The sequence below is a fragment of the Postia placenta genome (genome assembly GCF_002117355.1).
Source record: "Postia placenta MAD-698-R-SB12 unplaced genomic scaffold POSPLAscaffold_4, whole genome shotgun sequence".
Lineage (NCBI taxonomy): Eukaryota > Fungi > Basidiomycota > Agaricomycetes > Polyporales > Adustoporiaceae > Rhodonia > Rhodonia placenta.
In genome coordinates, this window is record NW_020169835.1 from 1653647 (window position 1) to 1668347 (window position 14701).

A 14701-nucleotide genomic window follows, 5' to 3' on the forward strand; every position below is an offset into this window, starting at 1 on the left:
CACTGTCGGGCGCTACAAACATTGTGTCACTACCTCCAGTACATCTGCCATGGACTCCTCTGAGCTATACCACGTCAAGCAGCAATTCATCCTCGGTGTGTACCAAAGACCGTGCGGCCCAGCTCCCAATTAACCACTGCCATCCTACCACCACCTAGGTGCGTACAAGTCCCTCGCAGACTTGGCTCTCCCGGACCCTACATCGCCGGACTACAACCCCACCCTCCTCTACAAATGCCGCGCATACATCGCCCTCGACAAACCACACGACGCGCTTGAGCTCGTGCCCGACGACACAGACGACGTCTCGCTCAAGGCGGTGTCCGCCCTCGCGCGCTATGTCGGCGCCGCCGACGCCGCCGCCAAAGACGCGTCCCTCGAGGAGCTGCGCGACCTCTGCGTGGAAATCGAGGGCGACGACATCGAGGCGGACGAGAAGCAAAAGGGCGTCGTGCGCGTGCTCGCCGGCACCGCGTTCGCCGTCGCCGGCGAGGTCGAGGAGGCGCTCGAGACGCTCGGCGTCGGCGCGAACGTAGACAACCTCGAAGCGTGCGTGGCCCCTCCCCGCGCAGCCGCAGCCATAAACGCAAGCTGACTCTCCCGCCCCCGCAGCGTCGCCATCTGCGTGCAGATCTACCTCTCCATCAGCCGCCCCGACCTCGCGCGCAAGGAGTTCGAGCGCGCGAAGCGCTGGGCGGAGGACGACGTGCTCGTGCAGCTCATCGAGGCGTCCATCGGGCTCGCCACCGGGCGCGACGGCTACGCGGACTGCAACTCGTTCTACACCGAGCAGCTCGGCAACCCCTCGCTCTCGTCCCCGCACCTCCTCACCGCGCGCGGCGTCACGCGCCTCCTCCGCGGCGAGGTCCCCGCCGCGCAGTCCGACTTCGAGGAGGCCGTCGCGCAGCAGGGCGGCGCCGCGGACGCGGAGACGCTCGCGGCGATGGCCGTCACGGCGGGCCTGGGCGCTGCGAAGCCCGCGGAGGCGGAGCAGCTTTGGAGGTGAGTGCTACGCAATGTGTTGGCTGAGCATCACGGCGGCTTATGAGATTGCTTTGCTGCAGCCGACTGTCTACACAATACCCCTCGCATCCGCTGGTGATTGACGTCAGCCGCAAGGCGGACGTCTTTGACGAGCTGTGTGCGAAGTTCGTCGTGCCTCCTCTGGCCGCGGCCGCCGCATGATCCCTGTCGCTCTGTTAATGCATCCCATGTCCTTCACACCCTTGGCATATTTATTCTGATCCGCTCTTGGAATGGACGAGCGTCCCGGTTCGTGCGTGACAGTCAGCGGTGAGATTCACAGCCACAAATTCGCGCGCTTTCACTGGAGGGGACATCATATGCAGCACGGCGAACAGACGTCTGCTCGAGACGCCAGAAGCGAACCTCGGTGACAGTTGCATGTTTCTAGCGCTAGCGTGCGAGCCGCCGAAAGCGCCACCTTGCCAGCAGGATGAGAACGTGGTGATGCGGGGATGAATCGATGACGTTGTGTGTATATTTATTGCTAAGCGCTGTGCAATGATACTCCTGCAGAGATTCGGCAGCAACTCGACCATCCAGTCGCCCGTCACGGACCCACTTAGCCTAAGTCTCCCCTAGACAGCCTAGCCTACATGACAGCTCGCTTTTTGAACGAGGGCAGGGCGGTCGCTCTGTAGGTCTGCTTCAACGCGCATCGCTCAAGGGGAGTGAAAAATGATATTGGCCCTGTGTACCCTAGTGAGGATATAGCTCTTCTCAATATTTCTCTACGACAGATGTGGGTCATGTATTTCCGAGTCCCAATGCTGATATCAGAGCCTGTGCCACCCGGCTACTTGACCGTATTGCACGGAACTTCTGTGGCCGTTCCTGGCCCTTCATAAACTCTAATATGGCCATCAAACCGTCTGCTTGAAAGTACGTGACGTGGAGGCTGCCGCGCCGAGCCTCTGAACTTCAGAGGACACGACGCGACGTGTCCGCGTGATGTGTCATTTTAGGCTAGATACGTACTAAGATAGACGCGACGCGTCTCGAAATGAATTGCTTGATTCAAGGACAAAACCGTGTTCTAGGCACCCCTGGCCCAACTTTGACTCAGACTACTACCCTCGGCCTGCGCTTGCGGCTCAAATGAGTATCACGGTCACCCAGCAAGATGAACTGATGGTGGACCGTTCGCCATACCTTGAGGCTGTCAGTGGTCAAGGTAGGCATTTGAACTGACGAACAAGGTCTGAGCGTGGAACACTCGGTCGCAGTATGGGGACTGCAGATCCCTTCCCGCAAGATGTGCGAAGGCATGCGTCGCACTCTAGGAACCTGGGGCCCAGAAGCAGGCTTCTCGGGCTTGAGCGTCGCGGTCAGCCGTGCTACCGTCATACGTGCGTATCCTATCGAGACGTTGCGCCCAAATCCAGGTGAACAAAGTCGAGTTTGGGAGGAAAAGGCTTCATTAATCCAAGGGCGCTTGGTACCCATGTGTACGTCTTCAAAGACGACTGATCGATATGTCTTGATCCAGGTCGATCCGTCTACTTTGACGGACACTCGTCTCTGTGGAGATCATTGCACGCAGACGACTGGATGTCGTTGAAGCACGTAAGCTCCTCCTGCATGGACGCGGCGCTCCCTAACTTGGACAGACCATAGAAACGTCACCAAAGTGATTGGTCCCCGCGAAGACATCTTCCTGATTTCACGATACTGCCAGCGCGCTCTAAGGCACTTGAAGTATCGTTTGGTATCACCCGCTGTATCTGCGCCGCAAAGCTGACTGGTGACAGTTTGACGTATCCTGCTTGCAGGATTGGAACACAATCGTGATAGGGCGCACCGCATGATTGCTCTGAGCCTATGACCCTAAATTGCATGCGAGGATTGATCTTGTTAAAAAGATCAAATCAAAATCAGATTCAAAGTGAACGACACCTAACTGACGTAGAAATCGAAAAGCAACCTTTAGATCGAAAGAAACCATGAAAAGACGATCAACGATTTATTATCTTAGGCACTGAATTAAGTGAATCCACTGTTCATTCAACCTTGATTCAATCTCTCGTGTCAGAAGATTGATCACTGCATGCAGTGCTACGTACCAAGATTGGTTGTGATATACTACCATGCTACCATACCCATCTTCTCTATATATGCGCAGGATTCGTCGGATGCTCTACCATTACCACAATCTTCTGGCCCTTGATGTGAGGCCCGAGCGGATGCGAATTATCTTCCTCCGCCGTGATATGCAGCTTGCCTCCGCAGCCTGGCAGCGGGTCAACATTCATCGGTGTTCCATTGCCAGCATCTGAGGGATCCGCAGCCTTGGACTTCTTGGTAGTGTTTGTGATCCAATGGGATAGGCTACTTTGTGTGCGCTTCACTGGGTTTGAAGACGATGACGGTGCGGTATCGGTAGTAGCGAGTGGCGCGGAGGACGACGATGTGGACGTGGGCGATGGCGTTGTGGACGTAGTTGACTGCGAGAAAGGGGGAAGGGCTCGTCCGCGACTGCAGTCGCACTGGTAGAACTCTGTCCAGCTCTGCGTCGTCATGGGGCGGTCACACACTTTGTTACTGCGTGAATATGGCTCGTAAGTGTCTACATGATCAATAGCGCAGAAGAGAATGTTGTGGCAGTTAGCATGCGTATACGCCGCCCACTCACCTATATGGATATCTTACGACTTTGCGCAACTCGTTGGAGACGAGCTCAACACGCTTCCACTGAGGGATTCTTGGGTCCGCTATTATGGTATATGCACCGTGGAACTGGATATGTGGAGGGTGTGGGCTCGAGGGCGTACACGATGCGTAGTAGGCCTTGAGGCTTGCTGAGAGCGCATCGGACAGCTTTGCGCCTGTCTGGTAATCGGTGCACGCGATCGTATCCCGTTTACCGCTGGAGGATGCGTGACCCCCGTGCGCTCCTCCGTCAAGGGCGTCGGCCTTACGCTTCCCAAGACGACCATTGGCCGCTACACTTATTTGTAGTCTTCCACTCCCATTGTGCGACTGCGTAGCGGAGAGACGAGACGTGGCTGCATCTCCGGGGTGGCCTACTTTCCAGGGTAAGAGGACGCCACCATGAGCATGTGCGTGGCTCGCTGTCTCCATTCGAGCACATTCAATCCGCTCCCGTGCGCAGGGCCCGCATATATGGTGCGGTGAAGCATCCAGCAGTAGCTTTTGGCACACCTGGCACTGCTGTCTCGCAGCCACTGTAGCTGCAGGCGGAACGTAATGCTCCCATTGCACGGAGAAACGCGATTTAGATGTGGCTTTGGAAGAATAAGTGTATCCGGATGATGATGTAGCAGAGTTATAAGCCATGGGGGTTAGCGTCGGTGCGAATATGGGGGGACGCGTGACGATTACGTCGTGGCAAAGTCACATTTCGTGATGGACGCGACATGTCACCTGAGCTCGTGATCTTGTCGCGGTGAAAATAGCCGCTCTGTGCCGCTGGCGTCAGACATAGATATGCAGAGCCAGCGCAGATTGAAGGAAGTGTCTACTCTGCTTTCAAGAGACTACCTCTGGCTGATTATCGCAGACGACTTTATTCAACTTGTCAAATCATCGATACTCGCTACGCTCATATAAAGGGCCTATCTCGTACGGCATACATTGTGATAGCTTGCAAGAGTTATTGGGATTTCTAGTGGCATCACTTAGCAAAGTCGTGGTTCTCGCAATCGGTGTGTCGTCTTGCCATACCACCTCACATGCACACGCTTTATCCTCCGATGCGTACATCGATGTGGAAAGCGGGATCAAGGGCAGAGGACTCGGACGTGATGACCGCTTTGTGCCATTACTTATCCTGCTGAGTTATATCTACTGCAAACCACAAGCAAACCATGCACGTAGAATCAACAACATCGAACATCCTCCATCTCCACGCTACCAGACAGCTTACGATACACCAAGGCCCCGATACGACACGTGCACGCATGTATAAACCGGCATAGGGCTGCGCCCTAAAGCGGATATAAAATTGGATTCAAAAAAATCGAACATCCTCGAGATTGCTTATCTGCACCCTTTCTTGCTCCCAGATGCCAAGTTACCGTGGCGGTAAACGCATAGTAACTTCGGCTTTCCTATGTCCTCAGACACGCTTCTTAACTTCTGTAACCCCTCACTTTCGGGGAGACGCACATGCGTCTGGCGGGATCTCTGCCTTCAAACAGGTGATCCGATGCACAACAACCTGCTTGTCAAATCAGCACAATCTGCAGCATCAAATGCAGATGTGCCCCTCAAACTCCAATGTCGTCCCAAAAGTCTTCCACGAGCAGCTGTCATGGGGATTATACAAGAGTTACCTGCAGGAGACTCATGTCTCTGTGATTTACCTCTTACTGTCGCGGCAAGGAAGACATTACCTTCGCCAGTTCTCTTCTACGTGCAAAACAGTGAATTTGACCTTGACTCGCCGTCAGGTTACACGGCCCTTATGGCGCAAAGTCGCCTCTATAGCGCTCACGGTGAGGACTCGCTCCAGGCAGTTGCAAATAATAAGGTTCCAACCCGCCTCAACTACATTGCTTCATATTTACGTTCGGTACGCTGTGCGTGTGCTCCAGCCGCATCTTCGCCGTCTGCAGACTAGGCAATATCAGTGCATGTCTTGTCAACGTCTGGATATATCATCTGCGCCGCTGTTCGAATGATCCCTCAGAATTGAAGTCGTACGTCCAGGACCATACCTCTGACATATGGCTTATCGGCACTGCATAATTTGAAGTTGTCATTGCCTGAGCTGCCACCGGCGTTTGTCGCGCCTATTTGTGGAGATGCATCCCTGTCCATGATAGTGCCAGTGCAGCAGATATATCATCCATCATGTATGCATCACGCGACCAATAATTCGATGTCGGTGTCGAACGCTTGACCTTGTACGATCGCATGCGGTTACTCGGACTCGGAACCATCCCAAGCTGGGTGTTGTCATCTTCCTTTACACCAGCGTTCACGCTCTTCTGGCCAGAGACTATATGCCGGGCCCAGTGCGTGCACATTCCGCATGTCAGTGTGTGTACAGCCGGTCTTACGGTGGACGTTGAAGACCGACGGCATATATCAAGTGATTCTAACATTAATCATGTCCGAAGCGCGGCTTGCCATGGCCCCTCCCGTGGCAAGCTGCGGGTGAGGAGCTCCACAATGCCGTCTGAATGAATGGGACCTGCGCCCAGCGAGGAGTCGCACGATCGGTCGTACCTGCTCGGAGCCGACGGAAATAAGCACATGGCCTTCTGGGTTTCATACGTCTCAGTGCCCTCATTCTCGGTACGCAGCGTGATTTACACAAGCTTTGCGTTCAGTTTTGACAGACGGTCAGAGGTACTGGTACACGGTGCAGAACAATAGCAAAACAAGAGATAGGCTTGTCATATCTGTCGGACTTTGTTTGGTCTTAATACTGCTCCCATGGAAGTTGCACCTATGAATGAGATTAGGGTCTGTGAGTCATCGATGCTAGGCTAGGACTCACACGCGAAATAGCTTTATCAACCTCATCCGCCAGGGTGCCACAGGTCCGGTAGAAGACGACCGCGACATCCCAGCCCTTGCATCGGTCGCACCGAACCTTGGTGTCCGAAATGATCTCTAACAGAGCCGGAAATTTGGCCTTCAATGTGGCACCCGTGATGTCCTTGCGCAGGGTGGGGGTAATGAGGACCACAAGCTGCTCGAGCCAGCACGGCCGCGTCAGTCTCGCGAAGTGCGCGCAGCGCGACACTGCTTTATCATCTTTGTTGAACAGCAAATTGTACGACTTCGTCAGCCTCATGACCTCCTCTGTGCACTCGGCGTGGTACTTTGTGAGGTTGTAAAGCGCGGGTGCAGCAACGAGCTCCATTTCTGGTCGGTAGCGACAGATGTCCTCCATCTCCCTCCCCAAGGTGCGCTTGGCGGCGGCACGTGCGATAGACTGGAAGCCACAGCGGCAGGCGAGGAAGTACACGAGTAGAGGATCTTCTTCTAATTCCCGAGAGACGCTCATTTCCGCCTCTAAGGCTTCCAATACCTTCTTCATGTCATATCCTTGTGCGGCGGAATACACATTGACAATATCGAAGGGCATCATGGGCGTGTGGACGGACGAGGGGTAGCAGAATTGCAGCAGAAAGGAGACTATCCGGCTGGATTGCGTCAGATTGATTCGAGAATTGGTGAATACGCCTCTGGTGAGATGAGATTCAGTCAAGTCAGCTGCGGTCGTAGTACCTATCATGATATCTGAGCGGTTTGCAGGGTGATCTATTGTAGACTGGGAGGTTATCGGTGCGTCAGATAGCATCCTCCTGAGCACTGGAGAAGCCAACTCCAGTATTGCGCGGTGGGCGCGGAGGTCGACGCCGTCTAGGCAGGAGATAATAACATCGGCAGTCTCCGTCTCAGACTGCAGTATTGAGACGGAGCTGCCTTCCCCATCCTTCCCACATTCGCTCAGAACACGTGCGGTCGTGCTGCTGGAGGTGAAAGTCTGGCGCTCGGGCAGGCTTCCTTCTCGGCAGAACTGCAGTAAGCGGGCATACTCTCCAGCAGTGATCGGCCGTATGTCAGGGTGGTGGCAGAACTGAAGTAACCGGGCATACCGTTCGCCAGCGGTGATGGACCGTGTGTCAGGGTGGAACTCTGCCGGTTTCTCTTGACAGTGGACTTCCCGAGCCGCCACCAGCGCCAGATCCTCCATCCTGTGTCGACAGGCAATCGTATAGACACGGAGAGGAGCAGCTTTCACGTGGGTAGAAAGCTGCGCCTTCAAGAGCTCTGTGGCCTCAGTCAAGTCGTATTTGAGCGCTGCCTCCAACGTAGCTATCGTTATGTCCAGGCTAGTCAAAACTGGATCGGCCATAGGATAGCAGTATCGGAGTAGCGGGTCTAGAACGGAGCTGTGTTCGCTGACATGAATTACGGGAGCCTCTTTGTGCGGAGTCTGTGTGGAGGCATCCTGCGGAAGAGCAAACAGCCCATCGAAAAAGTGGGATGCTTCAGACAGAATGACTCTGTGGACTCGAAATTCAATCATGTCGGAGGAGATAAGGACAGCATCGGCTGAGCCCTTCGTGAACGGATGTGACGCTCGTAGGGCCACTACCGCCTTCTGAGGGGGTTTCCCTCTCCGTTTCCAGTATCCGTACCTCAACATCCCTACGGCATAATCAGACGGCTAGTCGAAGGGCATGAACCATATGTTCACAATTGTGAAGGCTACTGACCTGTGCTTTCTACGGTGAAGACTCTTACGAAAGATACAAGCCAATCTGCGAAAAGCCGATTGATACATCGAGCCTACGACGCTCCCCTGCCCGATTTCCGATATTAAACCTAGACAGATGTGTTGATCGCTAGCAAGCTGTGAAGCGTCTCGCTATCAAGCTTTCGATGTACCAATTCCGCAAGTAAATCAAACCTTATTTACGTAGCAGTCTTCATTCTCCTCTGACATGCGCCCTTGGGCGCACAGGACGCAGCTTCATTGTAGAGTAGATAAATAATGATGAAATATGTTACTGGACAGCTAGCGAAGGAAATCTGCCACAACGGGCTATAAGAGGTACTGATACAGTATGTGTCGAACAGTATGATAAGAATGAGCGGTTGGTGAGTGACAGTACGGAATGGATAGATACACGAAGCACGCTCAACGAAGGGGGCCCATATTATGCCAGTCGTGCCTACGAACGTTCTGACATCAACAAACTACCAGATGTGACTGCAATACCCACATGAGAAACAGCGTCGCCGACACCACGCGCGATAACTTGACAAGCCTTAAACACAGCATGAGTGCCATCCAGATGCGTGCACGGACACAGACAAAAAAGTGACAGTGTAGCTCGATCACCGTCTTGGCAAACGCACGGCCGTCCATAACAACGCCACCCGAAGGATATTTGCGCAAGAGCGGTCGCAAATTCGCCATGAGAATCCGCGTCCATGTGGGTACGATTGCGACATTGAGCGAGTGTGGCTTGGATGTGGGGACGAGACATTGGCCGGGTATCAGGTCGGACCCTTGCGACTTTAGCCAGTCGTAATCCTTGATCAGCATCACAGCTGCTGTAGCGCACGCCTCGTGGTACTTCACCAGCTGAATATATGCTGTTGCAGAGACATCGTCCATCTCGACACAAGACATGTGGTCGACAGGCAGCCCGAGCGTTCGACGGGCGGCTTCCGTGGCGATGTCTTGCAAGTGGCAGCGTCGCGCGACAAAATACGTTGCGAAGGGCTCTCTAGCGCATGTTGCCTCAAGACAGCTTCGAGCCGGTCTAGGACGCTTGTGATGTCGTACTTCTTCGCCGCTGAGTATAAGTCGGCAAAGTTGAACCTATCGATCTTGACGGGACCTACGGACAGGTACCAGAGGCGCACGAGCATTGAGATCGTCCGACTGTCTTCGGTTAACTCGATGACAAGAATGTCGCGCAAGCAACAATGCGTCCGGCGTCGTTGTCTTTCTGAATCGGCTCGTTCTCGAGTACGCGCAGACGCTCGATCATCTCTGGTACGACCAGAATAAAACGTGTCAGCTGTGCTCTGCGAGGCGTCGACGTTTGTTGCTATGAAACCTAGTTGGCCACTACTAGTCTCGTCCGGATAGGATGTGGTGCATATGGACTCGTCTTCCCGGACCGCTTTCGTTGTCTGTGCATTATTCACGGCACCTGATCTCGGCGTGCGAGACGAGCTTGACGTACCCGTCGTTCCGCAGCTGTGGTCCACCTGGCAGTGTGTATGGCATCCATCAGCGCTGGTTCCACACTCACCAAAATCGGGTTCCATTGAGTCCAAGGAGGGTCTTTCCACCATCACCACACTATCCCCGGCTTTAGATAGCATCCTGTCAAGTACAGGAGAGAGTATGGCCACAACGGCGCTGTGGACAAAAAAGCCTACATGATCTGACGAGCACAAGATTGCGTCGGTGGCCGCGGCGTTGAGAGTGTATGGCGATACCAATGAGTCCTTCTCGTACTCATCTTCGCCATTTCGAGGTTGAGTCGTCTTGACGCGACAGAAACTCTCGGGGGCCGTCTCTGGGTTCTGGCAAAATTGGAGTAGACGCATGTATTCATGCAGCTCATCTGCGAAGTCACCAACTGAAGGCTCGCGCGCCTTCTTGGATAGTGCGAGCGCTGCGGCAGAAGCAACATCCTCTAAGCCGTGGCGACATGCGGTAGCGAAGATCCGAAGTGGTGAAGTGCACGCGAGGTGGAACATTCGTTGTTTACGGAAAGACGTTGCGTCTTGCATGTTATACTTCAGTGCAGCCTCGAGCGTGGCTTCAGCAAGGGCAAGCGTAGACATGACAGGGCTCTCCATTGAATAGCAGAAGCAGAGAATCACATTCAGCACGGCGCTATGTTCCAGAACTTCCACCCGGACGATCCGCTAGCAGAGGGCGCAAACTGGGAAGGTTTGCCCTGAAGAACCAAGAGGCCTCGTTGAAAAGCGCGAGCGCAACCGAAAGGCGACGCCGTCAGAAGAAGATAAGATCACGTCCACCAAGGCCTTATTGCGAGAGTGGCATGTCACCGGCTTCGTCCACACGCTACTTCCAAACTTCTGGACACTAGGCATATGAAAAGAACTGACAACACTGCCAACCTCAGTCAATTGCAATATTCTTCAGGAAAAGATGTCACTGTCTCTTGGTATCTTTGTTTTGTGTTTGAGAGCCTTCTTCAAGTAGATGAAGGCTCGAGGATGTGATCAATGAGCTGAAGAAAGCAGAAAAAGTAGAACGAATGTCGAAGTATATACAAGTCGAGATCGAGGCACATGTCGATCCCTCCATGAGTCCATGGGAAACTTCCAGGCGTTGCAGGCTTGCATCTATGCCAAACGACCATCACATATATTGCTGGCAAGATATCCAGGGTGTCTGTGATATTCCCGGACGCCTGCGGGTTTATAATCCATCACGCGCATTACAGTTGCACTAGAGAGCATTTAACATCACCATCTCTTAACCATACTAGTCCCCAATGCTAACAACGACATCACAGCGCAGATTGACAGTCATGTCATGCTCGTCCTTCGTTTCGGTGCATTGTATGTAGTCATCTGTCGCCAACCCGTCGCCTTTATTGGTTGATTACATGCAGCAAAAATATATTAGTATCATGAGATCATTCTCATGTCAATCTTCGAACAACGGTTTGAATGCCTGAGGGTTCCTGGTGTTAGAAACGTCCACGTGATCATGCCCGCGCCTGCGACTCACTTTAGGGCCTCCATCCGGCTGCGTTGGTTCCATCTCCATCTCGTCGTAAATGTCCAAACTGCTACTTTTGCTAATTGACCCTGGTTTGATACCTGGACTGAGCCCCAAATCAAAGTCAATCTCATCAGCGTCTCCTTCGAGCATCGCGGCGAACTCTCCCGCAGTCATGCTCTCAATGCCCAGCCCGGACCCCCGAATCACGTCCTGTTCCGCCTGCGATAATTGTGTGCCTGGGAGAAAGAGCGGCTCGTCGTCCCTCGGCATCTGACGTTGGCTGCTTCCGTACTCCCGCCCGCTGGCCTGGGAGCTTGGCAGGAACAATGGCTCACGGGATCTGGTGGGAGGACGGGCAAGTGGCTTCGGGAGAGGTATAGACGGTGGCGGCATGGATGCTCTCGCGGAGGGCGGTGTTGGCATAGGTGGCACACCGTCAAAGTCCCGCTGCAGCGGTGCGCAGTCCGGTGGAGATACCTTCATGGGCTTCGTGCGCTCGAGCTTAGGTGGTTTCTCACCGCTCTCTCTTGATGCTGACCCTGAGCTGGAAGTATGCCTACTCTCGGTGGTACTCGAGCCCTCCTCCCGTGGTCGTTTCTTTCCCCTGTATTGTATTTGAGCGCTCTCTCTAGCGCCTCGGGATGGGCGGTTGCCTGCTTCATCGCCCAGGGTGCTCGCGGCGATTACGAAGAAGTTATCCGATAAGTCCCCGTCGAGTGCGATGTAGAGAGGTGACGTAGTATCTGTGAACTCTATACTGAGAGAGAGGGATCCTGCTTCTGCGAATGCGATAGTGGCCTGTCTCACGGCCGTATGACATCAATATATGCGCACGAATCGACTTAAGAGGCACTTGCCGTGAACTCGCGTAGATGGAAAGCAAGGGTAGTGGGCACATCACATATATCATACTGCTCAAATTCTTCAGCGCTGATAGTCAGCTCGGTGGAGAGCTGTGCTTTGCCTGGCACATATGAGATGACTAAACTTAGGTATATGAGATTAGCAGCATACCTTTCGCGTCGAGCGACGTCTCAATACTTTTGACCTTTACCTCGTCGTCTCCAAAAGTCCATACTAGCTGTGGGTCGCTCTTGCTGCCTTTGGCGAGCGGGAAATGCTCGATGATATCCCGCACAGCCTTCGGTCCAATGGACACTTGCGATTTGTACGAGGTGTCAGGCACCTCAGGTGCTAACAGCGCGATGGGGGTCGATAGCAGGAGACGGTGCGTTTTAATTACACCTGCGCGCAAGTATCAGTAGAATCACCGCCTCAGGCTGGAGTGGGAGCGATGAGTAAGTGAGCACATTTACCATGTTTGCAGTGTAAACGCACGATCATTTTGCTCTCAAGGGAGTCCACCTCCTCATTGTCTGGGTCTTGTGCTCCGTCGGGGTCGACTATCGACAGCTCGCATTTTTCCACCGTCTTATCAAAAGTCTTATGTTTCAGAATAGACAGCAAAGACTTCCGGGGAAACTTAGTTTTACCCAGACAGCGACGTGGGGAACGCTCACCTTGGTCAATAGCTGCCCGGTTGTGGGTGGTGGTTCTTCAGTACCGCCTGAGCCCCTTTTGTTGCCTACATAGTACTTTGAAAAAAAGTTTTTGGTGTATCTGAATCTGCAATATGCTGATTGTGACGAGTTGACGGTAGACAGAGTGAACGTGTCTTGTCTTGCATTTATGATCAGGTTCTCGCCGTATCGCGAGAGACAGACTAGTGCCCTGGTCAGATCTTCGCGGATTCAGAGACATATCTTATGCCAGACACAGATAGAGCTCACGACGGAGGGATGTCGCGTCTAGCGTTGCTTGCATTTCACGGTAGGAGCGAGGCAGAATCGGCCTATGCACTGCGCGTCGAGCAGACGGAGAACGTGACGTCGTGACTAGACGTGTAGCTCACGCGCGCAAGGTCACACCGCGCGCGTGACAGTCTTCTCAGGTTGAACTTACTCTCTGCTACTTAAGTGATGGCAGCCGTGCCATTGGGTTCGTCCTACTACATGGTTCCCGTGACACCATAGAACAACAAGAATGTAAGCAAGAAAACACAAGACGAATACAATTATGTGATTGGAACCGCAAGACTACGGAATAGGGTCATGTCATTAGCAAAATATTGAACGAACTGCGAAAATAGCTGACCAAGTACCCATAATTCAGTACACCTCGTCCCAAAGATTGAAATTCAATTGCGGGAAGAGCGGCTCATCGTCATAGTACATATCGTTGAACTCGTCATCGTCCTCATCCTCCGACTCTTCAGTGTATGGCTCCTCGAAGTGGTCAATCTTATCCCATTTCAACGATGGGACGACTTCCTGCAGCGACTCCCGGTCGCTGGTCGAAAGGTTGATGCTGAGGTTGAGCACTAACGTGTGGATTCCCGCGCCATACTCGCTTCGCTCCATGAGGCAATCCAGCAGGAGTTCCGTGTAGCCGCCCATCTGCTCCTCATCCACTTCGTAGACCTCAGCGAATCGCGCACAATAAAGCTCTAGAGTATCGATATCATGGATGAAGAAGCGCTTGTTTTCGGAGTCGACGTCCTCGTAATCGGTGTCAGGAAAACCAAGCACCGCCGGCAACCCCTGTGTAGCACTGCCGCTGACGATCAGCTTTTCCAGGGACTTGATCTCGGTGAATGCCTGCTGCCAATGATTGGCTGACAAGTAGAGCGATGACACCTCCATGATATTGACGCCTGAGAGCGGCATGCCTGCACAAAACGCAGCTAGCTGTTGCGGGAGCGCACCAAATGGGGCCCCAAATGTAAGCTCGAAAACGTATGGGATATCAGTATCCAGGTACGACACATAAGGGTCGAGAGACTCTGCGAGAGAGCCCCTGATACGCGTCTGCAGCGAGTCGGAAATCTCCTTCACGGAATAGAAACGGATCGGTCCATCTGCAGATATTTTAGTCGCTAGAGCAGCTGCGAGACTATCAGCCCCCCGCAAGCCAGTGCAGTGGAACTTGTAGACGACGCCGGAAGGAAGCGCCAGATGGTTGAGGAGGCTGGTGCACTCGAGCATCTGCCCCGCGAGGAGAAGTGAATTTAGGTGGGACAGCTCAACCTGACGAGTTGTAGGAGGAGCGTCATCAGCATCGGATGGAAGAGTGGGCAGGCAATTGCGCAGCTCGAGGGTCTCTAACAGGGACATCTGCTCCAATGTAGAGAGCATGTCTGGCATAAGCAAAGTTGCGTCGCGGTTGACGTTGTTAAGTTTTAGATGTCTGAGAGTCGACAGTGGAGTAGATGTCTTCCATGAAAAGGGGAAGTCTTGAAGTTCGAGTCGGCGCAGAGCTCCGAATTGACCGTCGGCGAGAATGTTGGGTGGGGCAATCAGCCCATGCGAGCGCACAACAGGGGTCGATACGATGACTAAGCTCTGTAGCAAAGGAGCAGAGAGGCTGTCACCCTTGAGGGCATCCTCTAGAGTGTTCCTTCCCGTGTTGAGC

The 14701-nt window shown here is 53.6% G+C and overlaps 4 protein-coding genes across 4 annotated transcripts; 1 reads left to right on the forward strand and 3 right to left on the reverse strand.

Annotated features, from left to right (window-relative positions):
* Positions 1–49: 49 nt before the first annotated feature.
* On the forward strand, positions 50–1006 carry POSPLADRAFT_1065554 (hypothetical protein; the record flags this gene model as incomplete). Its single annotated transcript, XM_024481968.1, has 3 exons — positions 50–95; positions 159–549; positions 613–1006. The coding sequence occupies 3 exons, from the start codon at positions 50–52 to the stop codon at positions 1004–1006; spliced, it is 831 nt and encodes a 276-aa protein (XP_024341120.1).
* A 2125-nt stretch (positions 1007–3131) lies between these two features.
* Positions 3132–4104, reverse strand: POSPLADRAFT_1054940 (hypothetical protein; the record flags this gene model as incomplete). The annotated part of the gene is made up of 2 exons (XM_024480579.1): positions 3132–3564; positions 3656–4104. The coding sequence occupies 2 exons, from the start codon at positions 4102–4104 to the stop codon at positions 3132–3134; spliced, it is 882 nt and encodes a 293-aa protein (XP_024341121.1).
* Positions 4105–6412: 2308 nt separating this feature from the next.
* On the reverse strand, positions 6413–10317 carry POSPLADRAFT_1045411 (hypothetical protein; the record flags this gene model as incomplete). The annotated part of the gene is given in 9 exon segments (XM_024478746.1): positions 6413–6439; positions 6491–8065; positions 8085–8154; positions 8251–8331; positions 8733–9242; positions 9424–9546; positions 9675–9732; positions 9777–9850; positions 9986–10317. 9 exon segments carry the CDS (start codon positions 10315–10317, stop codon positions 6413–6415), a joined length of 2850 nt encoding a protein of 949 aa, XP_024341122.1.
* A 1579-nt stretch (positions 10318–11896) lies between these two features.
* On the reverse strand, positions 11897–12969 carry POSPLADRAFT_1090787 (hypothetical protein; the record flags this gene model as incomplete). The annotated part of the gene is made up of 5 exons (XM_024483085.1): positions 11897–12032; positions 12095–12194; positions 12245–12475; positions 12547–12700; positions 12751–12969. Coding segments are annotated over 5 exons (840 nt in total), but the record flags the coding sequence as incomplete, so codon positions are not given.
* Between the last annotated feature and the right edge of the window lie 1732 nt (positions 12970–14701).